The sequence below is a fragment of the Sapajus apella genome, unplaced genomic scaffold, assembly GCF_009761245.1.
Source record: "Sapajus apella isolate SASKATOON/1434 unplaced genomic scaffold, GSC_monkey_1.0 scaffold157, whole genome shotgun sequence".
NCBI classification, from domain to species: Eukaryota; Metazoa; Chordata; class Mammalia; order Primates; family Cebidae; genus Sapajus; species Sapajus apella.
This window is the reverse complement of record NW_022437097.1, coordinates 2,332,317-2,358,392: the sequence shown is the minus strand read 5'-3', so window position 1 is coordinate 2,358,392 and position 26,076 is coordinate 2,332,317. Positions and strand designations below refer to the sequence as shown.

Genomic DNA, 26,076 nt, shown 5'->3' with positions numbered 1-26,076 from the left:
TATCTGAACCAAGAAATGGCACACACACACAAATATTTTAGAGGCATGTTTATGTAACCAGCATGTAAAAATACACAAGCTGTTTCCCCAACCTTCTGACACTAATACTTTCAAAGTCTAAGCTAATAACTTTGTGAAAAAAAATTTAATAATCCAATTAATGGAAGCTTCTTACAGTTTTTCGAAAATTCATTTCAAAGACAAATATTAGAAGTTGTTCAGTGTCCCGTAACTATAATCTTTTAGTCCAAATACATAGTGAAAGCAGACCAATCCCTAGACCCTAAATGACCCTGGATTCACAATTCTCTCCCACCACTCCAGGTTCTGTGACTGGATAATCGGTTATTACACTTTACAGCAAAACATGCTGGTTATTAATCTAATTATAGCATACTGACCTAACAGGTAATGGTTTGTCAACTTTCACCACACAAAAAAGGATATTAAGTATGTGCAGTGACTACTCACGGTGTCTGAGGTTGCTTCAGTAATCTCCCGATACAGTTGTTTGCCTGAAAAAAGATCAAATGAATAATCCCATCATTCCTGCCCACACCATTTGAGTGTACAGAGGAAGGTGCAGATTAATAGAGTTCACACTAATTAAGCATTTTATGTATCGGTGTAGTGTGGAAAGTGAAGTTTAAAAAAAAAAAAACCTTACAAAGGAATAGCTATTAACTTTGGATGAAACCAAAAGATCAAGGTTTGAAATCTACTTGATGCTGTTGCACAGGTGACTGTTTTATTTTGTTGAAACAGCCCACAGCCCTCTCCACTGTTGGCTGAGTCTGCAGTGATCCCAAAGGCAGCAGGGGTGTGAGCGCCTGGAGAAAGCATGCAGCGTGCACATGTGCCAAGCATATGACTTTCGGGGCCCTGTGGGTTGAAGACATTGTACCGACAGCCCATCTCATTCCACAGGAGGTTTAAGGCAAACTGCCATCTTCAGTCCACAGTTTGAGGGTAGATTCTTTAACAGAGGATGAAAGGGAAAAGCAAAATGAGAGCTGTGCAAGTTTTAAAAGTTGAACAGAATATTTTATTTCTTAGCAATTCTATGCATACAAATTAAACATGAGATGAATAGAGACTTTATTAATTGAGAAAGCAAGAGAGAATTCCTATCAACCCCAAGAGGAACTCAAAGTGAGGTTGGAAAAGGACTTAGAAGGGTATGAAAGTAAGATTTTATCTAAGTTGCCTTTTCTGGGTGGGAAAGTTTAACCTTAGGGACTGGGTTAAAAGGACATAGACATGAAGAATGTTCAAGCTGGAGGTGACAGCATGAACTGCAAACAGGGCCTGCTTCAGTGACTTCGTGCCTGTAGTCCCAGCTACTTGGGAGTGTGAAGCCAGGGTGCCGGCACACCAGCTAGATGCTCCATCTTCTAGGCCCCATTTTCCCCTGTGAAAATAAGAGGGTTAGATCAAAGGATCTCTTAGGCCTCAGCATCTCAATTCCTGTGGATCCTCCCACTTACCCCTTAGAGAGCCTTACTGAAAGTCATTGAGGAGGCCAGTTATTTGCAAGTGGTAAGAGCATATTTGCCATAAATCCTAAGAACCAACTCAAGTCAAACCTTAATGCCATTGTTACTGTGAATTAGGAATTAGTCATTCTCAAAATTCACACTAACTTGATTTTAAAATCAGTTTTGTGAGTCATTTACCACAAGCTAAATGTGTACACTATGACAAAAACCATTGCATTTCTCATGTTTTTCTAAACAGTCCCAATTTCTAACACTGTATATATCCTTTCAACATCAATGAACTTTGTTTTCTTTTACTCCATTAATAAAGTAGGCACAGATCTCTCCACAACAAACTTGCCCTCTCGTGCCGTGCCTCTGCCTCACTGTGCTTTGCTCCAGGTTAGCCCACTTTTGACCTGTTTTTCAAAAGTTTAATCTGCTCCTTGCTTTTCTTGGTAATATATTTAGAGAAGATGTTACTTTGCCCACATACATGAAACAAAGTAAATACAGACCACAAATGTTCAAATTGTAGCCGCTTAGTAGTGTTTTGCACATTAAAAAGGACAAGGGTTATTATACAAGTAGCGTTTTTAAAAATTCTCACAAAACAGCTTTGTATTTAGACTTAAAGCTGTTGCAGTTTGCTAGTGACATTTGTGTTAACAGTCAGTGCTCTAGGCCACTGATTTTCAGAATCTGAATTGACTGCACAAGAGCGTAAGCCAGTCTTTAGGTGAGAACAGGTAACAGGCTGGCAACCAGCACTCCACAGCACGTGGACAGGACAATGCCAGAGGTAACCCAGGCAGAGTTCTGTGTCTCTCCTTCACAGCAGACAGACTCTTCCTATCCGTGGCTGTTAATATACACAAAGTTACATTCCAGAATCAGGAAGCCCTACTGTCGCCAACACTTGAAGGAGAACTATGTTCCATTTTTGGTGTTGATCTCATAAAATACCTATTGTCAAAAATTGTTACATCTTATTAGACACTTCAGAAGTACCCCCCCAAAAGCTGTTTAAAAGACCATTCCATTTGTCCTACACAAAGTACATACTAAAATTTCACAATAATCATCTTTAGATGTACATTTTAGTACATTTCACAGTTTTAAGTATTCAGTCCCTCATGAACATTTTGTAGTCATCTCTTCAGTCCTGATGTGAAATACGTGATTCCAATTCAGAGCGTATGATTCCGCTTTTCATGCTGATCAAGTAAATTTATGGTGTCTCTTTTCTGGTCTTCATTAAAAACTAAAAAGGAAAAAAAACACAAACATAATAATATTCTAGGATTAAACATTTTGAGTTACCAGCCTAGGCAGGTCCTATTTTGCATTAATTTCTAGAAATTGTGTCATAAAGACGACTATCTCCCACAGCAACACTGTAATTGGGAATTGCATTCCTCATCAAGGATGAGATGGCAAAGGTGATACGAGAGGGAGGCAGGGAAGTGCTGGGTAGAGAAGTGCTGGGTAGAGAAGGGCAGGGTCCCTGGCAAGGGCTCCACCCTCAGGCCTGTCTTCACGACCAAATGTTGCATTTTCCAAGACCACACTGGCCTGCCATGCCCCCCATCCTGTGCCTATAAAAACCGAGACCCCAGCGGGCACACAAAAAAGTGGCAGGGCATTGAGAGGAACACATTGACAGAAGAGCACGTTGACAGACACCAGCAGGGAACTGACAGCAGAACGACGCAGAAACCAAGGGAAATTTGACCAAGGACAGTAGGAGGAGAGCCTGGCTGCTGAGCAGCCCGACTCCCAGGGAAGACCCTTCCCACTCCATCCCTCTTCTCCCTCCCCACCCATCTGCTGACAGCTACTTCCACCACACAATAAATCTTGCATTCATTTTCTAAGCTCATGTAGTCTGATTTTTCCAGTACACTAGGGCAAGAACCCGGGATACAGAAAGCCCTCTGTCCTTGCAATAAGGCAGAGGATCTAATTGAGCTGATTAACACAGGCTGCCTGTGGACAGCTAAGCTGAAAGAGCACACTGTAACACACACCCACTGGGGATTACAGGAACTGTAAACACTCAACCCTTAGATGCTACTGTGGGGTCGGAACCCATGCTCCCCTAGGGGATTGAGCTGCAGGGCACTGAAGAAGCAAGCCACAGCCCCCCCACTGCATGCCTTGTGAGAAGCATAAAGGAACTCCTCCCATTTCAAAGGGACTGAATGCATGGCCAACCATGTGCCATAAAACAAAGCTGAGGCACCTAAAGATTCCATACTTGTTGAAACAATGACATAATGCCCCATATGCCATAGCGAATGGGCAATATAAAGTGCACTCATGGAATTTTGGATAATCATCACCCTCCTGTGCAGTGTGATTCCCTTCCTACTGCACTCCTGGTGGCACACGCTGCCTCCTGAGAGCCGTCCGCAGCTTCAGACAGCTCTTGTGACTCCAAAGCTCTCCTGCTTTACAGAGCTGAAGTCTATGTGGCTTCTACCATCTGGCCTTAACTCTACTCTTTAACACACACACACACACACACAAACATAAAAAGACACTTCACAAATAAAACCTAAAACCATGGTCTTGATTTATAACTATGGCACATTAAATGGTAATTTAATGACTATTCATTAAATAATTGCCTTATTAAACTAATAGTATCTGTTAAAGGCTCTAATAAAGTTGGAGCTAATGTCTTTTTATTTCCCTGAAGCAAGTAAGGTCTCAAACTATTTCAATGACACAATCTGAAATAATATGGAAGCTGATGTTAATGACATTTCTTCAACTTCTTCAAAGAGCTGACAAGGCACTTACCTTCTTTCCCTTACCTACCTACTTTGTTTAAAACCTTACGCAAGGTCAAGTCCTTAGGACACAGGAGTGTAGGGGATGAGAGATCGAAAAAGCCTTCACCACAAAGCCAAGCATTTAGTATGACACTACAATTGAAAGGTGGTTGGAGGCCAGGTGCCTGTAATCCCTGCTCATGCCTGTAATGCCAGTACTTCGGGAGGCCGAGGCGGGTGGATTGCCTGAGATAAGGAGTTCAAGACCAGCCTGGCCAACATGGTGAAACTCCATCTCTACTAAAAATACAAAATTAGCTGGGCATGGTGGCACAAGCCTGTAATCACAGCTCCCAGCTATTTGGGAAGCTGAGGCAGGAGAATCACTTTAACCCGGGAGGCAGAGGCTGCCGTGAGCCGAGATTGTGCCATTACACTCCAGCCTGGGGAAAAAGAGTGAAACTGTCTCAAAAAAAGTTGTTAGAATAGAGGTAAGACCGTGACCAGACTGTGAAACACGCTCAAGCACTGAAGTACACAAATGAACGGAGTCAATGACATACACAGAACAGAAAGAGACTCTGTATTTGCTTAAAAGTCTGGCTGTATTTGCCATTTACCTTTTTTTAAAAATTGCCTAAATGAAGATAGCTGAAAATTCAAATTAGGATTTGCATTCTAAAAACTCCAAACAATTCTGCCAATTGAAACAACTGACATCCTGGATAAATGTAATTTTTAAGAGCACACTGTTGAAGAATCAGACAAGCACAGACTGAGGGACTTTCAACCAAATAACTGGGCCACTGTCCTTCAAAAAAGACCAACAACATGAATGATTTGACAGAAACATCTCCACCATAAAGAACACTAAGGAGGTCCGACAGTAAATGCAATGCATAATCCTGGGCCAGAAAAAAAAATCAGTTGGATACTCACTAAGTTGAACAAAGTCTACAGATTGGATAATAGCATTGCATCAACATTTATTTCCTTATTTTGGTAATTTTACTTGGTTATATAAGATGTTAACATGTAGTGAACCTGGGTGAAGGGTATATGGAAATTTTTTGCTTTTTAAAATCAAAATTATTTCAAAATAAAAAGGTAAAAATATGTAAATATTAAAACATTAAGAATAATGCATGCCAGGTGCAGTGGCTCACGCCTGTAATCCCAGCACTTTGGGAGGCTGAGGCGAGTGGATTATGAAGTCAGGAGTTCAAGACCAGCCTGGCCAACATGGTGAAACCCCATCTCTACTAAAAATACAAAAATTAGCGGGCATGGTGGCAGGCGCCTGTAATCCCAGCTACTCGGGAGGCTGAGGCAGAGAACTGCTTGAACCTGGGAGGCAGAGACTGCAATGAACTGAGATTGCGCCGCTGCACTCCAGCCTGGGTGACAGAGCAAGACTCTGTCTCAAAAATAATAATAACGCATTGCCCAGATGGTAATAAAAGAAGGCACTGGCAAGACAGAAACTGAAGTGAAGGTAACAACTTCTGCTGTCTTGAGGATTTCTGCTGAATTCCGAAGAATATGATATTTTAAATGTAGTCACCCTCAGAGGAGGACGGGGAAACAATTCATAGTCATGAAAACTATTAAAAGGAAAAAAATCAAGCATTTATCCTATCTACCTTATACAAACAATACCACTGAAAGGTCTTTTTGAATGGACTTTTGCTCTTGTTGCCTAGGCTGGAGTGTGTGATCTCAGCTCACTGCAACCTCTGCCTCCAAGTTCAAGTGATTCTCCTGCCTCAGCCTCCCAAGTAGCTGGGATTACAGGCATACACCACCATGCCAGCTAATTTTTTTGTATTTAGTAGAAATGAGGTTTCATGATGTTAGGCTGGTCTCGAACTCCTGACCTCAGGTGATTCACACGCCTCAGCCTCCCAAAGTGTTGGGTTACAGGCGTGTACCACCATGCCTGGCTTAAGTGTCTATTTCTAAGAACATTCCAATTAACAGATGACATAGACATGAATTGATACAGGCACTGAGCATCAACTGGCATCACAAAAAGAAAGATACCAGATATGATGTGCCTCCCGATGAAAACACATACCACCACCGATCATCTTACCGAGGGCTTGTGCCTGGACCTGAGTCTCTCAAGCCTCTGGGTCTAGCTGCCACTCTGCGGAACAGAGAGGCCAGGAGACCTTGCTAAACTGCCCCATGACTCTACAATCAACAATATTTAGGCTGTGGGAAACTAGAGGTCACATGGCTTGGTTTTTTTTGTTTTTTGAGACAGAGTCTCGCTCTGTTGCCCAGGCTGGAGGGCAATGGCATGATCTCGGCTCACTGCAACCTCTGCCTCCTGGGTTCAAGCAGTTCTTCTGCCTCAGCCTCCTGAGTAGCTGGGATTACAGGTGCCCACCACCACACCTGGTTAATTTTTGTATTTTTAGTAGACGTGGGGTTTCACCATGTTGGCCAGGCTCGTCTCAAACTCCTGACCTCAGGTGATCCACCCACCTCAGCCTCCCAAAGTGCTGGGATTACAGGTGTGACCCACCGCACTTGGCTGGCTTGGGTTCTTTGACATACTGCAAAGGCGAGAAAGGAATGGAAGAGAAACCTATAGATTAACAGCGACTTATAGATATATCAAAATTTAAGAAAATGACCAAGAATAAACTGTGATGTGAATATCACTTGAGTGATAAGTCCATAAAGAAATGTGAGAAAATGCCTACTATGAAGGTGAGGATGGTGGTTACTACTGGGGGCAGGAGCAAGCTCTGACTGGAACAGGGAGACACGGAAAGGGCATAGAGAAAGGCCAGCCACGTTCTGCTAGTGAGGAGGCAGTTACGAGGTGTTCACCTTAGTGAAACTCACTGTTTCACATGTTTTCTGAATCTGTGTTTTACTTTTAGTTCTTTATTTATTTAGAGATGGAGTCTCACTCTGTCGCCCAGGCTGGAGTGCAGTGGTACAATCTCTGCTCACTGCAACCTCCGCCTCGCAGGTTCAAGTCATTCTCCTGCCTCTGCCTCCCCAGTAGCTGGGACTTCAGGTGCACACCACCATGCCCCAGCTAATTTTTTGTATTTTTAGTAGACTCAGGGTTTCAACATGTTGGCGAGGCTGGTCTCAAATGCCTAACCTCAGGTGACCTGCCCACCTTGGCCCCCCAAAGTGCTGGGATTACAGGCATGAGCCACTGCGCCTGGCCTACACATACAAAATTAAAACATACTGGATGAAAGCATGGATGAATTTTTTCCAAACCTAGATGGGCACGCCTTGCTCTAACTGTGACTCAGTATCCAGAAGCAATAAAAGAAAGGATGAAAACGCTTGAAAATTTTGCATGGCTACACCATGGGCAAAACCAAGATAAGCTGGGAGAAAGTATTTGCAACTTACATCACAGATAAAAGGCGATCTTCTTAATATATAAAGAGCTCTCAAAAACTGAGAAAGAAAACACCAACAATATAATAGAAAAATGAACTTTGTTTTGAGACAGAGTCTTGCTCCGTTACCCAGGCTGGAGTGCAATGGCACGATCTCAGCTCACTGCAACCGCCGACTCCCAGGTTCAAGCGATTCTCCTGCCTCAGCCTCCAGAGTAGCTGGGACTACAGGCGTGTGCCACCACACCCAGCTAATTTTTTGTATTTTTAGTAGAGACGAGGTTTCACCATGTTAACCAGAATGGTCTTGATCTCCTGACCCCATAATCTGCCCGCCTTGGCCAACCAAAGTGCTCTGTTTACAGGCGTGAGCCACCGCACCTAGCCCAGGAAAATGAATTTTAACAAAGAATACTGTGATTCCATAATGATACCAAAACAAACAAGTGTGTTGGAGGATGGAGAGGAGTTCCTCAAAAAATGTCAAGTAATAAATGTGCTGGGATGTCAGAATGTAAAACATTTACCATCCATTGATGGGCAATGTTCATCAATGGATGGTAAAGCCATACAAATTCATAGCATCCTCTTCTAGATGATGTATTAATGTCCAAAGGAAAATGGCCTTCTGAGACCTCATAGGCACCACATCAGCTAAGGAATCAACTACCAGTAGGACCCCCTGCTGTTATTCCTCCTGGGGGAAAGCAAGAATTCATCAGCCTGAATCCATCACAAGCAAATAGACGAGGCCAAAGTTTGATACGTTGTACAAGATCCTGGCCTGGACTCTTCAACAACTCAATAATAATACAAAGGGCAGCTATCATGGCTGCTTGGAAGCTCTATGCACATACTGGGGCTTTTCATCTGGGAGGCAGACTAATCAAGTAGTGACCTATCCATTTTGTCGGGAAATCCCTAAATGTCACTGAAAAATCATCCTATTTAAAGGCTTGAGCCACACTGAGTATATTTCTAGGAACTATGCAGAGTTTCTGAATGGTTTTCATCACTGTGGGCTTCTCAACCCTCTCACCTCCCTCCACTGCACCAGCTTTCAAAGTCTCCTGAAGAAAAGACGGTCTCCTTGAAGTGATCCATTAGTTACGATACTATTTGAGGATTCACTGGATAATCACAGCAAGGGACCAGAAAGGGGAAATGAAAGGTGACTTCCCCACCGACCCAGGCACCACTGTTACCACCTATGTTTCTGTCATTCCCTGCCAGGGCTGCCTGCTTGTCTGTTTCAGATTCCGCCTCATTTTCATCCATGTTGTAATCATCTTCTCCTCTCAGTTTTTGCTGGTTTCTCCCTGTAAAATTAGCACATAAAACGTAAGCTACATCATTTCTCTGTTGATGTCACGGGGTATCTGCGCGCAGGTGCTGGAGGTTGTCCATCCTTGCTCACAGTCGGATCCATGTGCTGCCTCTCTGGAAATGGCAGAGATGCATGGGCTGGCTTCCAAGACAAACACATGCACTATGTGTACTCTGCTTGGCCTCTGAATCTAGAGACAACATGGCCCTCAATAAAAGGTGCATTCGAGGCTGAACATGGAGAAACTAGCTAACACCCAAGTCTCCATTTTTTTAAAGAGATAACTCTTTAAAAGGTAAAAGGTGCTACTGTTTTAGGAAGGAACAGTTATCTATAGTTAATGACAGCATCTCCTTAGAATGCAGAGAGGAAATGGAGCTGCCACTGTGAGCCCAGGGAGAAACTGTCCCTCATGTTTATAGCACGAGAGCACCCAGGACTCTATTCATCCCTGGAGGGGGTCAGCAACCAGAAAAGATGAAGACAAAAGGCTTTCAAGAGACCTACTCAAAGGGTTTATGCTACACATTTTACATGTGTATGCAGTTTTAAAAGCTCACACCTGGAAAAGCAGCTCTGGTTCTATTTCTCTGGCTCACTGCCTGGGGTGGAAACTGCAAAGGCCTGCATGGCCTGCACACTATTCTTCAAATGAGGTCACTACACCTGCAGCTAGAAGCAGATGCATCTCACAGGTGCTGCGGCATCTCAGGCCCAAGTTTGTTACGCTTCACGGCCAGCCGCTGAGGGGTCTGGTGCTTGAGCGCCACAGGCTAAGCCAGCCAGTAGGACCTCCCTGCCCCACACACCATGAGCAGCTTTCTGCTGGGCAGGCATGGAACACCGGGACCCGGCAGGGATGCTTAGGGAGGGCTAACAAAATGCAATTCTTTAACTGGAACTTGGGAGGACATGTTCTTCAGAAAGACACTGAAGTGAAATTTACATTTAAATGGAATCAGTGTAACTTCTGCAAATAAATGCATTCTCCAACTTGTCACTTGGTCCACCCCAGAGCGCAGGTGTCATGTCCTCAGAAGCGTTCCTGGCTCAGGTAGGAAGGACATTTTCCACATCTGAAGGGTCTGAATCCTGGAATAATCTGTTGATCTCAGATTCCTACCCTTTATGTCTTTAAAAAGAAAAAAAGCCAACCAAACAAAAAGGAGTGATTCACGTCATTTTTCTTCAGTGTTCAAATACGCAGTACCCTTCATCTACCCAATGTTCCTTCCTGCAGTCATTCATTCACTAGGCACCGATTGTCTAAATGGCAGCAGACACTGCACGACAGTGGAGAAACAAAGATGGAGCACGTGGCCTGCCTGCCAGGAGGGGACGTCCACTTGGTGCTAGGGACCCATCTCCAGGTCACCCACCTGCAAGGTCCCCTCGCCTCCCTGTCAATATTGCATCTAAAGCCTCGAGTTCTGGAGCATATGCTGCTCTTCCTTCCTGCCTCCGTCTTGATAACAAATAAGAAACCTTCAGACGAAAAGGAACTGGCAAATCACTGACTGCTGTTTGGTAAAATTCAGGGTGATCCTTGGTGCTGGGAAGGAGATGGAGGTGGCTGAGTGTCTGGTGGGAATGAGTCCACAGCAGCCCCCGAAGCCTCACACTCACCTTCCTTGGCAGCTTCCTGCTCCTCCTCCTGTCCGTCAGGGATGACAAGCTGGTCTCGCTCAGGGCCCTCAGCCTCCTGATTTTCCTGGCTCGCCAACAGGGCAGCTGCCACCTGTGGGGTCTGGCCCGGTTCTCTGGCTCCCCCGAAGCCTCTTCCGCCCACAGGTCTGTCTTGTGCCACCTGCTCCCGGCCTGGCTCCTGCGGCAGCTGCAGCCTGTCCCTCTGAGGCTCCTCCTCACTCACCACCTGGATCTCATTGGCTTCCTCTGTGCACAGAACACAGTTAGCTGTGACCTTGCCAACATTTGATTTAAAAAAAAAAAAAGCAAAACCTTGTGCCACTCAATTCCCAGACAAGTGGGGGTGGGGTGGGCTGCACACAGGAGAACCACCAGGTGGCTCCTTTTGCGACCTCAGACGCCAACTGCAGGCCTCTCTGTGCCTGCAACTCACCATCAGAACTGCGATGAAGGGAAAAGTAGCTTAAAAAACATGGACTAAATTATCTCACAAGCTATAAAGGGAAGAGGGTGTCCTGCTGAGGGACCTGGTCATCGTGTCTGTAGGAGACAAGCACTTGGGAGCCAGCGCAGGCAGGCCCACCTGGTGCCTGTCACGGACACAGCAGCCTCCTGGTTCCACGTCTGGGGCTCAGCTGCCTCCCCGCGTCCCACAGGCCTAGCAATGTCCTGCATAAAGATGCAGCCTGGGCCTTTCTCTACACAGCTGCCCAAGAGCACGGCACTTCGTTTGCAAGGAGGCAACATCAGTAAGACAGGGAAGAAACCCCAAGGCCCCAATTCCACATGCCCAGAGAGACATCGCCCTGCTCCTGGCAGGTTCACTGACTGCCTCAGCAGCTCGCTTAGACCGCTTCCTCTGACCGGGCTCTGGAGAGCGGGGAGCAGGGCAACTGCCAGGCTCTGCTTACCTTTCTCAGCTTGTCTCTTGGAATCCACAGCCACTTCGGAACTGGGGGCCGGTGTCTGGTACTTGCTGTTGCTGGGCATCTTTCCTTTCCCTTGTGGCACCTCTGTGTGTGGCAGGCCTGCCGCCTGCAGCCTGGGCTGAGGCTTGCCAAGGGCTTGGAGCTGAAACAGAAGCACAGGGCAGCCAGGGCGCGGCTCTGTGAGCAGAAGCCTTACAAGAATCCCACCAACGCAATGAAGCCTGCCAATCCCACTACCGCGTCCTTCCGACCAAGACCCTGAGAAACGCCACTGTCTAGTCTGGTCACGCCCCGGTCATGTGGCGTAAATCAGAAGACAAGAGGTTGAGTCAGGGTCCCCCAGAAAGTACTGTCAGTACGGATTAAAACTGGGCGGTGATTCTGCTGAGAGGAAGTATTTAAGAATATAAAATACCAGCCGGGCGCGGTGGCTCACGCCTGTAATCCCAGCACTTTGGGAGCCCGAGGCGGGTGGATCACGAGGTCAAGAGATCGAGACCATCCTGGTCATCATGGTGAAACCTCGTCTCTACTAAAAAAAAAAATACAAAAAATCAGCTGGGCATGGTGGCGCGTGCCTGTAATCCCAGCTACTCAGGAGGCTGAGGCAGGAGAATTGCCTGAACCCAGGAGGCGGAGGTTGCAGTGAGCCGGGATGGCGCCATTGCGCTCCAGCCTGGGTAACAAGAGCGAAACTCCGTCTCAAAAAAAAAAAAAAGAATATAAAATACCTAAGTGGAAGGTCAACAACAACAAAGCAGCAGCCAGGAGCGACACAGTACTCCTCGGCTGCAGGAACATCTGCAGAAGCCTCAGCCCAGCACCGGCAAAAGCACACGGAATATTCCCCAGGACGGACAATGTCGGGCCACAAGGGCAGGCGCCACACACTTAGTAACTAAAATCACACAAGGTAAATTCTCTCATAGCAATGGAAGGGATTATAAATCAGTAACAGCATGACACTTATGACATTCGCAAATATTTGGCAATAAAACAACACACTTCTAAATAACCAGTGAGTCCAACAATAAATCACAATGCAAATTAGAAAATGCTTTGACACAAATTAAAACAAAACCACCACATGCCAAAACTTACGGGAAGCAGCTCCAACAGTGCTTAGAAGATAATGTACACCTTCAAGCATCTGTATTAGACAGAAGACTTCCAGTTTTCAGTTCCTCGTGTGAGGAGCTTAGAAGTCACCACTTGGTTCTAATAACAAGTAAAAAGCTAAACAGATTGAAAAGTTACCAGCCCTTCTTGGATCCACAGGAGAGATGAGGACAGAGTGTAAATCACTGTCCCTAAGCCTGGAGACAGAGCCCAACACAGTGAGCCCCGGCTCACCAGGACAGGTTCAGGCAGACGTCACCGTGGGAACTGGTGTGGGGGTGGAGCCTGACTTGCCATTTATGAACTGCTTGAGGCTCAGTGTGATGAGTCTGAGAGTTAAAAACCTGCCCCAGTCATAGGGGCTCCCATACTTAAGAGTTTTACCCCTAGGAGCTCAACCAGGCTCTCAGTAAACGTCAGAGAAAAACTGGCTTGTGCTTCCAGCAGTAGGAGGGGAAAACATGTCAGAGTGCTCCATTCTCCTTCACCAGGCCTGCCCTCAGGAGGAGCACATTACCCAGAGCCCTCCTGCGGGGAGCCTAGCTGACCTGCCAGAATGAAACACCCAACTCCAGTAAACGCTAGGCTTCCATGCGGGAGAAGGAAGCTACACAACTCTAGCTCATTCCAGCCACTCTGTCCCACTGGGGTAAGGGAGTGGCTACCGAGAAGCACAGGGGATTTTCACAGCCAAGGGACTCAGGCTCACTAAAAACTCTCATACTTACAGCACAATGATTTTTGACAAAGGTGCCAAGATGATTCAGTGGGGAAAAAACAGTCTTTCTTTCAACAAGTAATACTGAGATAACTTGATATCCACACACACACACAAGTATGAAGCGGGAGCTCTACCTCACACCATATGCAAGAATTAAATTAACTGAAAATGAATCATAGGCCTAAATGATCTAAGAACTAAGAACCATCATCTAAGGACTAACACGATAAAACTCTGATAAGAAAATGTAACAGTAAATCTTCATGATCTTGAATCAGGCAAAGTGTTCTAAACATAACACCAAGAACACAAAACAAAAGAAAAAAATAAATAAAATGCATTTTGTGAAAATTACAACTTTTTTTTTTTTTTGAGATGGGAGTTTCATTCTTGTTGCCCAGGCTGGATTGCAACAGCACAATGTCAACTCACTGCAACCTCCGCCTCGCAGGTTCAAGCAATTCTACTGTCTCAGCCTCCCAAGTAGCTGAGATTACAGGCATGTGCCACCACACCGGGCTAATTTTAAATTTTGAGTAGAGATGGGGTTTCTCCATGTTGGTCAGGCTGGTCTCAAACTCCCAATCTTGGGTGATCCACCTGCCTCAGTCTCCCAAGTGCTAGGATTATAGGCATGAGCCACCGTACCTGGCCAAAATTAAGAACTTTTGTGCTTCAGCTAAACACCATCAAGAAAGTGAAAAAACCCACAGAACTGGGGGGAAAAAAACACCTTGCAAATCATATATCCATTATCATCTATCTTTAGTACAATATATTTTTAAAAACTCTTAGAACTCAGTAATAGGTCAATTAAAAAATGAGCAAAGGACCTGAATAGACATTTCTCCAAAGAACATAAACAAATGGCCAATGAAGCATGTGAAAAGATGCTCAATATCATTAGTTATTAGGGAAATGCAAACCCAAATGACAATGAGCTACCACTCCACACCTGCTAGGAAGGGTGTAATGAAAAGGTAGTATCAAGAGTTGGCAAGGATGTGAAGAAACTGAAACCCTCGTAAACTACTGGCAGGACTGTAAAATGTTATGGCCACTTTGGAAGAAGTCTGGGAGTTTCTCAATACGTTAAATACAGATTACCATATACCCCAGCAGTTCTACTCCTAGGTATTACCCAAAAGAAATGAAATATACGACCAGACAAAAACTTCATGTTCATACAGCATTATTCATAATAGCCAAAATGTGGAAACAATCCAAATGCCCATCAACTGACAATGAATAAACCATATGTTGTCTATCCACAGAATGGATTAATCAGCCATAAAAGGAAATACAGAACTGACACATGCTGCAACCTAGATGAGCCCTGAAGCATTTATACTCAGCCAAAGAAGCCAGACAGGCTGGGTGCGGGGGCTCACACCTGTAATCCCAGCACATCGGGAGGCTGAGGCGGGCGGATCACTTGAGGTCGGGAGTTCCAAGACCAGCCTGGCCAACATGGTGAAACCCCACCTCTACTAAAAATACAAAAATTAGCTGGGCGGGGTGGTGGGTGCCTATAATTCCAGCTACTCGGGAGGCTGAGGCAGAATTGCTTGAACCTGGGAGGAGGAGGTTGCTGTGGGCCAAGACTGTGCCACTGCACTCCAGCCTGGCCAATAGATCAAGATGCCCTCTCAAAAAAAAAAAAAAGGCAGCCAAACACAAAAGACCACACATCTATGATTCTATTGACAGGAAATTGTCCAGATCAGGCAAATCAAGAGACACAAAGTAAAGTAGGGGTTGGCAGTCTAGGGCCATGGGGACTGAAGATAAATAAAGGAGAACCAATCGATACAGGGTTTCTTTTGTGGCAATAAAGATGTTCTGAAATTGACTGTGGTGATGGCTACATAATTTTTTGACTATACCCAGAACCCATGAATTGTAAATTTTCTATGGGTGAATCACAGGGAATGTGAATTATATCTTAATGAAGCTGCTATGTTTTTAAAAAAACCAACCAAAGATCACGCAGAAGGCTTCAGGCAGCAGCTTCGTGGGCCGTGCTCTGCAGGGGAGGCAGGCTGATAGCATGAGGCGTGGATCGGACAGACCTGAGGTCTTGATGGGCTCTACCACTGACCAGGTGTGATGCTGGCCACAGAACTTAACCCCTCCCGTGGGCCTGGGGATCCTCAAATCAGGAAAACAGCAACTCTGTCCCAGGCTGGCTATGAACTTGAAATAGGTTAATTCCTGTAAAGCCCTGAGCTTGAGAAGTGGGGCTGGAGGCCAGCACACTTGGTTAGGGTCCAGGCAGCCCAGGACCAGGTTCTGCTCTGTTGTATCTCAGGGAGCCAAGCCCACAAGGGAGGTCAGAGACCAGAGAAAGCCAGACGGCAGATACAAGAAATAAAACGCCTGAAGACAGGGGTACTTTCTAGAAACTGTTGGCAGAAATTCCCCAGTTACCTGCTGACTCTGGTCGTTGTTTTCACTCAGGTCTCTGGAAGCTACAGCTTCATTCCCCTTTTTGGTGACCTCTTCTATTCGCTCCTCACACTGTTCCTTCACCTCCTTCATCTGATTGATGCATTGGCTCCTTTGGTGGAAGAAAGCAAAGAAAAGGCCTGATGTCTATGGCTGTGTCTCTGCTGGACAGTGACATCCACTTCCATAAGAGACACAGACCCTCTTCCTGCTTCAGGCACTTCATCTGAAGATGGCACTTAAGACAGGGCAACATGTGTGTGTTCAACAATTAAGTGACCAAAAGAAACACATTAAAAAAAACCATTGTTCTGAAACAGTGAACTTTACTGATTAGGAAAAAAAAAATGTTTTTTAACATACAATCTGCAGAAAAAAAAAAAATACATGTATTGGTCTTTGTGCCTGGCTACTGGCACAGAACTCTTAAAACCCTTGGAAGTTCCTGAGAGAGTATCTGGCTATTTATAACAAGCCCCTCTGGACCAGACTTGAGTTTATACTAAAGAGGGGACTGTCAGGGGTGGGGGAAGGATGGGTGTCAGAGAGTTTCAGGACAGAGACTCACTGCCAGAAGAACCAACCACATGACTGGAAAGTTGGAACTTTCAGCTCCACCTCCTCTGGGGAGGAGAGAGGGACTGGAGATTGAGTTCATCCCCATGGCTGATGGTTTCATCAGTCATGCCTATATAAAAAACTTGGCTGGGTACAGTGGCTTATGCCCGTAATCCCAGCATTTTGGGAGGCTGAGTCGGGCAGATCATGAGGTCGAGATCAAGACCATCTTGACCAACATGATGAAACCTGGTCTCTACTAAAAAATTAGCTGAGCGTGGTGGTGTGCGCCTGTAGTCCCAGCCACTCAGGAGGCTGAGGCAGGAGAATCACCTGAACCTGGGGTGGCGGAGGTTGCTGTGAGCCAAGATGGCGCCATTACACTCCAGCGTGGTAACAGCTAGAGATTCCATCTCAAAAAGAAACAAATAAAAAAAGCCCTCCAACTCCAGACCACAAGGCTTGCAGAGCTTTCTGGCTGGGTACATAACAATGCACTAGATGGGAGAAGCTGACTCCACAGGACAGCAGCTCCCCTGTCCCCCACACTGCCAGCCCTCACCTTAGGACTGTACCACTGGGCTGTTCCGTAAAAGTAAATACAGCTTTCCTGAATTCCGTGACAGTCATTCTGGCAAATTATCAAACCTGAGGGGGGGGTGGGTAACCCTAAAGTTGTAGCCAGCCAGGCAGAAGTGAGGGTGGCTGGGGGACACATCAGACTTGTGGCTGGCATTGGAGGTGGAAGCAGTCATATAGGATGGAGCCCCTTAACCTCAGGGGTCTGTGCTAAGTGGGTAGTGTCAAAACTTGAACTGAACTGGAGGACACTTGAAGTGCTGTTGGAACAGACTTTCAGGCATTGCTTCAGCTTTCTGACTAGAATTTATTTTACGAGTATTTCGACAAGAGCTATGAAGTAATTAAGGGAATTACTCGTTTTGCAAGTAAGAATGCTAAGGGGTGACACGGTTGTCTGCCATGGCCCAGGGACACAGAGAGGCTGAAGCTGAAGCCAGACTCCAGGGCTCCTTACCGTTGTGCCCTCTCCACCACACAGCTCACAGCTCAGCTCACCTTTTCTGAGTCGCAGGCATTTCAGAGCCAAATGTGAACATCACATTCAATCTCTGACTCTCGAAATACACCCTTTAGTTCTAAGCACCACGGGGTCACAATGTACCACACACACACACACAGAAGGGTACCAGGTGCTGCCGAAATAATGCAGTGCAGAGTTCCTGACCTTGGACAGCCGAGAGAGCAGGTGGAAATTTCATTTAAATACAATTCTCACAAACATACAAGCCACAGGTGGTAGACTAGTGCACAGGAGCTTAAACACAGCAAACAAAAAGAGAGCTATCCGATAGTGCAAAAGTAAACGAGCAGGTCATTTGCTATCCTGGACCTTTAAACCTGCAAAAGGATAGTACTGGTTGCATCTGCTCCCAGCCCTGCTAAAACAAAGTACAAAGAGCCTTTATCTTGCATCCTTGCAGATGAAGTGCGGCTTTCCACATTCCAGCTTGACAGCCAGGTGCCGAACTACCTCTGTCCTCAATTCTGAGACACAGGTCATGCAGATTGTGACAGTGTTTCTTCCTGAGGCCTCACGTTGGCTTTTTCTTACATGCAAGTGGCAAGTATGTCAGCATTAACTGGGGCCCAATTGGAGAGAAATACAGGACTTGGGCCACTAGTGATTACTATAACTGGTGCAACTGATGGTCAGAGTACCATTGATGAAATGTGTTCGACACAAGGATCTATCAATGCAGGGGATCCCATCATCCAGGGCACTGACCATCACAGTATTATATTCCAGTATCAACACTGGAAACTCTGTTTCCTCACAGCGAGGAGATTAGATAGTGAGCGGTTCTCATCTCATGTGCTGACTCGGTACTCCAGGGAGAAAGAAGCAAGGCTATTTCTGGATGGAGCGCAGTGATTGCTCAGTGATGCCTGCCACAGGTGTAGGAGAGTAAAAAGTGGAATGTGTGCTGACTGACTTCAAGGAAAGAATACTACCTTGTATATCAGGAAACTGGCCTTTCCATCGGCTTTTGTGTCCTTGGCACTGCCTTCCATAGAAGGACTGGACCAGACAGGATGTTTTAATGGATGGTGTGCAGTTATGTTTCAGGCACCCTAAGAATTCGCACAAATTGCACAACTTTAGGCAGAGGTCCATTTATAAATTTGCTAACAAAGTGTTTGTACTTTTTATTAGATTCTCTAAAAGGGCCTATAATCCAAAGAAAGTTAAGAATACCTAGCTCTTTTTCGCTTCCAACATTCCATGAACATTACCCCCAGGAAGCATATCTAGTACAGGGCCTTGGGCACAGGTAGTGAAATAGACACAGCCAGCCAGAAAGAGCTTTCAATCTAGGTATCAACCCACCAGGAGCAAAAGGAGTGCATCTGATCAGGCACAGTGGCTCACACCTGTAATCCCAGCACTTTGGGAAGCCAAGGTGGGCGATTACCTGAGGTCAGGAGTTCAAGACCAGCCTGCCCAATATAGTGAAACCCCATCTCTACTAAAAATACAAAAAATATAGCTGAGTGCAGTGGTAGGCGCAATCCCAGCTACTTGGGAGGCTGAGGCAAAAGAATCACTTGAACCCAGGAGGCAGAGGTTGTGGTGAGCCGAGATCACGCCACTGCACTCCAGCCTGGGCTACAGAACAAGACTTTGCTCAAAAAAAAAAAAAAAAAAAAAAAAAGGAGTGTGCCCTACATGCATCTCCAGCCCAGGTTAAAGGTGTCCACCCATTGCCTCGGCCCAAGCTCTCCTACATGGGGAACAGAGATTCCTTCCCTGTCAGTGGGCTGGTTTCCAGCTAGGTTAAAACCTTCTAGGCCAACATTTATCTAGTGAAGCCATTTATGGCTTTTTATGTTTCAATCTATGTGAGGGAAATATTTGCATTAAGGTATCTTTAATGATGAGTAATAAGACCAATGTACTTCTGGCCAGCTGCGGTGGCTTGTAATCCCAGCATTTTGGGAAGCTGAGATGGGCAGATCACCTGAGATCGGGAGTTCGAGAACAGCGTGACCAACGTGGAGAAACCCTGTCTCTACTAAAAATACAAAATTAGCTGGGTGTGCTGGCACATGCCTGTAGTCCCAGCTACTAGAGAGGCTGAGGCAGGACAATCACTTGAACCTGGGAGGCAGAGGCTGCAGTGAGCCGAGATCACGCCATTGCACTCTGGCCTGGGCAACAAGAGCAAAACTCTGTCTCAAAAAAAAAAAAAAAAAAAGACTGAGGTACTTCATTTCTGTTTAGATGCAATCCTTTGATTATCAGCCTAATTCAAGGTTTCTCAACCTTAGCACTGTGTATGTTTTAGGCCAGACAAAACCTGGCTGTGGGAAGCTGTCTAGTGAATTATAAAATATTTAGTAGTGTTGCTGGCCTCTCCCCACTAGATGCCAGTAGCAGCCTCCTTGTAAGCCATGACTGACAAAAATGTCTCCAAACAATGCCAAAGGCCTGCTAAGTGTAAGAGTGCCCCTACTCAAGAACCACTGGCATAGCTGAATAAAGTTCCACACATATGGGTGACAATCACATTTCCTTTCTTTTTGAGATGGAGTCTCGCTCTGTCGCCCAGGCTGGAGTGCAGTGGCATAATCTCAGCTCACTGCAACCTCTGCCTCGCAGATTCAAGCAATTCTCCTGCCTCAGCCTCCTGAGTAGCTAGGATTACAGGCACCCACCACCACGCCTGGCTAACATTTTGTATTTTTAATAGAGATGGGGTTTTACTATGTTGGCCAGGCTGATCTCAAACTCCTGACCTCATGATCCGCCCACCCTGGCCTCCCAAAGTGCTGGGATTACAGGCGTGAACAACTGCACCTAGCCACAATTCCCTTCTATTGACTAGTTGCTCATGTCCTCTACAGAGACATGTCCTTGGGGCTTCATGTTTTCAGTTGCATGTGGTTATAAAGTTAGTAGGAAGATATTATGGCAGGTGAACAATGTTTTGGAAGAACGTGGAAATCCCCAAGAATTCAATGCACGTGAGGCAACTGATTCTCCCAGGTTGCTGGTGACCATGCAGATGGCTCAAATCCTTTCAGAATGCAATTTGACAATTCACACCCAGCAACAAGCTAAACTACAGGTGAGCCTTAACAGAATGAAATAATCCAAAATGGTAATTTTTAAAAGATAAGACAGTTTGGAGCTATATGGATGTTTTAAATATAATACAAGTAATACAACTTTTTAAATTTAAAAATTAAAAAGAGACTGGCTGGGCGCAGTAGCTCACACCTATAACTGCAGCACTCTGGGAGGCTAAGGCGAGTAGGTCGCCTGGAGTCGGTGTTTGAGACCAGCCTGGTCAACGTGGTGAAACCTCGTCTCTACTAAAAATACAAAAATTAGCCAGGCGTGGTGGCGGGCACCTGTAGTCCCAGCTATTCAGGAGGCTGAGGCAGGAGAATGCTTGAACCCAGGAGGTAGATGTTGCAGTGAGCTGAGACTATGCCACTGCACTCCAGCCTGGGCAACAGAGCAAAACTCTGTCTTAAAAGAAAAAAAAAGAATACACATACACACACACACACACACACACACACACAAACACACACACACAGCAAGTAAATTAAAAAATGATTAAAATTTTTTGATGACTGCAGTTAAGTAAATTATTCATGTGAACCTGGGCATGGACTGGAGAGAGTTAAGTCGCACGGGAAAGGACGGTCACAAGAGTTGGGCTGCAGGTGGCTGGTTCTTTCTGAATCCCAAACTTACTGTTTTATGAGGGAAAAAAAGGGCAGGGAAACTTGTAAACTGGTTTTTACTGTCTTCCCACGGTGTTTAGCTCACTTTTTAATAGTTTAGTGTTGCTTCAATTTGATTATAAAAGTGCTCCACTCTCACTGTAAAAATTTGGAAAATCACTGAAAAGTCCAAAGAAAACAAAATTCCCACAATGATCACCAGGCAATAAACTATTAATATATCAATATTTTGCCAGAATGTCTTTTTTAGTCAAAATGTTTGAGTCAACAAATTTGATTTCACTTACATGTGAGCACCTATGGAACACATTTCTAAAAGCTTTATGCTGTTGACTTAACCAGTACACCTGTGCTTTACAGAGTTTCACGTTACATTTTAAGGCACGCTGAGTAATTCATTTCCTGCTGAGAACTGGCCTCCTTGTGCGTTTGTGTAGGACATGCATCCTAGAGGGGCCCGTGCCTTTCTGAGAGTCCTAGACGGAGCAGAAGGTGCATGCTCGATCAGAGGTTATGTCTCCATCTGCTGCCCTCAGCTTAACCCCCCGCCTCCCAGGTGGCATGCACCCTGCCCTGGTGGCATACACTCTGAGGTGCACTTACAGGTCATAGGAGAACTTCCTCTCTAGGTTGGTCTGGTTCTTCTGAAACTGGAGGACATCCTGCTGCAGCCTGCCGTAATTCCTCTGCAGGGTCTTTAGCTGGTCTACACCAAGGGAACAAGGAATTGCACAGGTCACAGGCACAGCTGTCATGCTGTTCAGCCAAAACATGACAGAGGCAGACTCACACATCAGAACATAAAGGGCAAGGACAGAACGGGACGAAGGAGAGGACAGAGAAAAAGCTGAAAACACAGCCCGTCCCCAGAGTCACCACCCCAGCTGTGGAAAGTGTTCTGGAAGGGCATCAACCCAAAAGAACCTGCGTCTTGATCCTTTTCCAAATGTCTCTCATTTGAGAAAATGAAAATCCTTTTCACCTCCAGCCCCTAACATACATTGGAAGCTTCTATGTGCCTGTCTCTTTTGCAGACATCATAAGCCCCAAGCTGTCCCCAAAGGTCACACGTACCATCCTGCCCTCATGCTCGGCCAACTAATCCTTCCATCTGTAAAACACTGATTTTTGATGTTTGGTCAGATAAGCAGCCACTCCTGCTGGACTCTGCCCTCAGCCAGCAGGCTGCCTGCCAGCACCCTCCCTCCGGTCATTTATTCACAGCCAAGCCACTCTCCAAGGCCCTGTGCCCATTTAATCACCCAGCACTCTCATCAGGGAAACTGGGGCTTTCTGTAAGAAAATTAATCAGCCCCATCCCTGCTGCCCTGATGACTTGGCATATAAAAGAACCCTGGTGGACAAAGGGCCAAGCTGGCGTGGAGGGGAGGGCAGCCACCAGGGGGATACCAGAGTGGGCAGCAGCAGCAGCTGAGCCCAGACACAGCCAGACAGACGGGCCGGGACAGATGCCGGCATCCCCGAGGTGTGCCCTCAGAACACTAGACCTACAATAGTCTCAGGTGGAAGATAAGCTGAAATAAAACACAAGGCTTCCATGAGTAACATGGACTCATCCCAAAGGCATGCATATGATACCCTCAAGAGACAAAACTGTGGTGAAGAGAACAGCTGGGTGGGTGCTGGGCCAAGAGAGGGAGGGGACTGGTGACCTTCCCAGGGCATGGGTGTGGGATCCTGGAGCAGTGGGCACATGCCATGTTGACTGTGGTGGTGATCCGCGAGATTATTTGTCAGGACTTATCTGACTGTACCCACGAGGGGTAAATATTCTTGTATATAAATGATACTTTAATATGCTTAACTGAAAACACTCCACAATCCAACTAAGCATGAGACAACAGAACACAAATCAACAGTCAAAAAATGAACGATGCCAGGTGCGGTGGCTCACGCCTGTAATCCCATCACTTTGTGAGGCCGAGGCGGACGGATCACAAGGTCAGGAGTTCGAGACCAGCCTGACCAACATAGTGAAATCCCATCTCTACTAAAAATACAAAAATTAGCTGGGCATGGTAGCAAGTGTCTGTAATCCCAGCTCCTTGGGAGGCTGAGGCAGGAGACCTGCTTGAACCTGGGAGGCAGAGGTTGCAGTGAGCCGAGATCACACCACTGCACTCCAGCCTGGGCAATGGAGTAAGACCCTGTCTCAAAAAAAAAAAAAAAAAAAAGAATGACTTATATCACAACAACATGGGTGAATCACAAATAATTATGCTGAGAGAAGCCAGGCAAAAAACAGTATAGACAGTCTAATTCCATCTGTACGCATGCACCCAACTATTAAAAGCGTAAACTAGTCTACGTGGCAGACCAGAGGCTGCCTGGGGAAGAGGGATCACCAAGGTGCCCAAGCAAACTTTTGGGACTGATTAATTTGTTCCCTATGGTGACTCTGGTGGGCGTTACTTGACACGTATGCTCTATCAAAACTTGCTGTCAAACTGAACCTTTCTGTGGGGTTTACTAAATGTCAGATAGGCACAATTAAAGCTGCTTTCCGAGAGCAGGGATAGGAAAGGCTGCAGCCACAGCTCAGCAGCAGATCACAAGCTCTGAGACCACCCCCCACCCCGCAGCCAGGCAGCCTCTTCAACTTCGTGTAGCCCTACATTTCCCCCAAACACATTTCACAAAGTGACTCCTTTTCGCATAAGACTTTTTAATATTCTTAGAACCTGACTTAGAACTAGAATTCTGAACCAGCACAGACCAACAGAACTATAAGTGCAAGTCATATAGGGAATTTTTAATTTCCCAGTAACCACATTTTTAGAGTAAAAATTATTCAATCCAACAGATGATTTAGCCCAACAGCATGGACCCTGCTGACCCCTCCTGCCACAGTGGAAGGAGGAGCCCCCCCCACACAAAGGACAGCACACCATTTCCTGTTGGCTGCTTCAGAAGGACCCAAAGGAAAACCAATCCCCAGCTGGCAAGTTGAGTCAGAATAGGAAAGAAGGGCAATTAAATCAGGCTGGACAGTTTTTCTAAGTTTCATGAACAAAATCTAAATTCAGCATGACCCAATTAACAGGTCACATATATACCATGTGTATATATAACAGAGCATGTATCTATCAGAAGTACTATTTCTTAACACATTCATGAATGACATTCTGAACTCTTCTGTAACTAACAGCTTGTGATGTATTCGGCAGTATTTTTTTTAAAGGAAAAGCCTCTTAAGGAGACAGAGTTAGGCAAAAATAATAAAGATTGTTCAATGACTCATGACACTATCCACCATGAGATTATAATGCAGACCCACCTGGACCTACAGAAGAATGAGAGAAAAGGAGCTTCCTCCTAAAAGGCCAGTGCCTGGCATGGAGGAGAGGAGCAAACTTACCTTGCAGCACTCGGATGAGCCTCTCGCCTGTGGTGATGTTATTCACCAAAACCGCCTGCAAGGAAGATAAATACACGTGAAACACCCAAACCAACACCACAGCCTGACAGCCAGATGTGATGGAAACCAAGGATGGGGCTGCCCTCCCCAGCCCAGCGCTGCTGTCAGGGAAGAGGCTGGAGTTCAGCACTCGGACTGCATCCTTCCATGTCTGCTGCTGAAAAATAACAGGATCCCCTAGAGATCGGCTCCCCACCATCGCCTCGGTCCTGAACAAAAGAAAACAAGTCCACTCAGCTCCAGCCCAGGAAACACTGCTCCTCCATAAAAGGCCCCAGCTAGGCCTCACTTCCCCCTACCTGACAGCAGAGGCTCCAGGCACCCAGAGGGCTAATCACCAACCTCACAGAGCATCACACACCATTCCACACCAAACCGCACCACACACCATACCATATACCACTTCATACCAAACCACACCACACACACCATATACCACTTCACACCAAACCATATCACACACACCACATATCACTTCACACCAAACCACACCACACACCATACCATATTCTTCACACTAAACCACAACACACCATATTCTTCACACCAAACCCCACCACACACACTTTACACCAAACCACACCACGCCATATACTTCACAACAAACCACACCACACATACCATATACCACTTCATACCAAACCACATAACACCATACCACATACCACTTCACACCACACACACCATATACCACTTCACACCAAACCACACCACACGCCACACCATATACCACTTCACATCAAACTACACCACATACACCATATACCACTTCACACCACACACACCATATACCACTTCACACCAAACCACATAACACACCATATACCACTTCACACCACATACCACTTCACACCACACTACACCACACACACCATATACCACTTCACAGCAAACCACACCACACATACCACATACCACTTCACACCAAACCACATGAAACCACACCACATACACCAGACACCACTCCGCACCAAACCACATCACACCACACCACTCCTCTACACCAGACACACATCACACAGCACACCACACACCATACCACATACCACTCCACATCACACACCATGCCACACCACTCCACACTACACCACACTATGCCAAACACACCACACTCCACACCAAGCCATACCACACCACTTCACACCAAACCACACACCACAGACACCACTCCACACCAAACCACATTACACACCACTCTACTCCATACCACACACAACACTCCACACAACACACCAAACCAAACCACACACCATGCCACACATACCACACACTCTACACCAAACCACAACACACCACACACCACACCAAACCACACCACACCACACCATGCACCACTCCACAACACACCACACACACCACTCCACACAACACACACCAAACTACACCACACCATGCCACCACTCTACACACCACACACACCACTCCACACGACAAACCATTCCACAACGAACCACACCACACACCACTCCAC

The 26,076-nt window shown here is 46.0% G+C and overlaps 1 protein-coding gene across 3 annotated transcripts in view; it reads right to left on the bottom strand.

Annotated features, from left to right (window-relative positions):
• Nucleotides 1-1,022: 1,022 nt before the first annotated feature.
• GOLM1 (golgi membrane protein 1) overlaps nt 1,023-26,076 on the bottom strand; it is a 139,786-nt gene continuing 114,732 nt past the window's right edge. For all 3 annotated transcript variants that reach the window (XM_032266333.1, XM_032266335.1, XM_032266334.1), the window contains 7 exons: nt 24,546-24,600; nt 21,770-21,872; nt 15,812-15,941; nt 11,524-11,683; nt 10,592-10,858; nt 8,844-8,957; nt 1,023-2,742 (listed from right to left, as the gene is read on the bottom strand). In XM_032266333.1, coding sequence (XP_032122224.1) covers nt 2,669-2,742; nt 8,844-8,957; nt 10,592-10,858; nt 11,524-11,683; nt 15,812-15,941; nt 21,770-21,872; nt 24,546-24,600 — 903 coding nt within the window. In that variant the 3' untranslated portion in view covers nt 1,023-2,668. The remainder of the gene's footprint in view (nt 2,743-8,843; nt 8,958-10,591; nt 10,859-11,523; nt 11,684-15,811; nt 15,942-21,769; nt 21,873-24,545; nt 24,601-26,076) is intronic.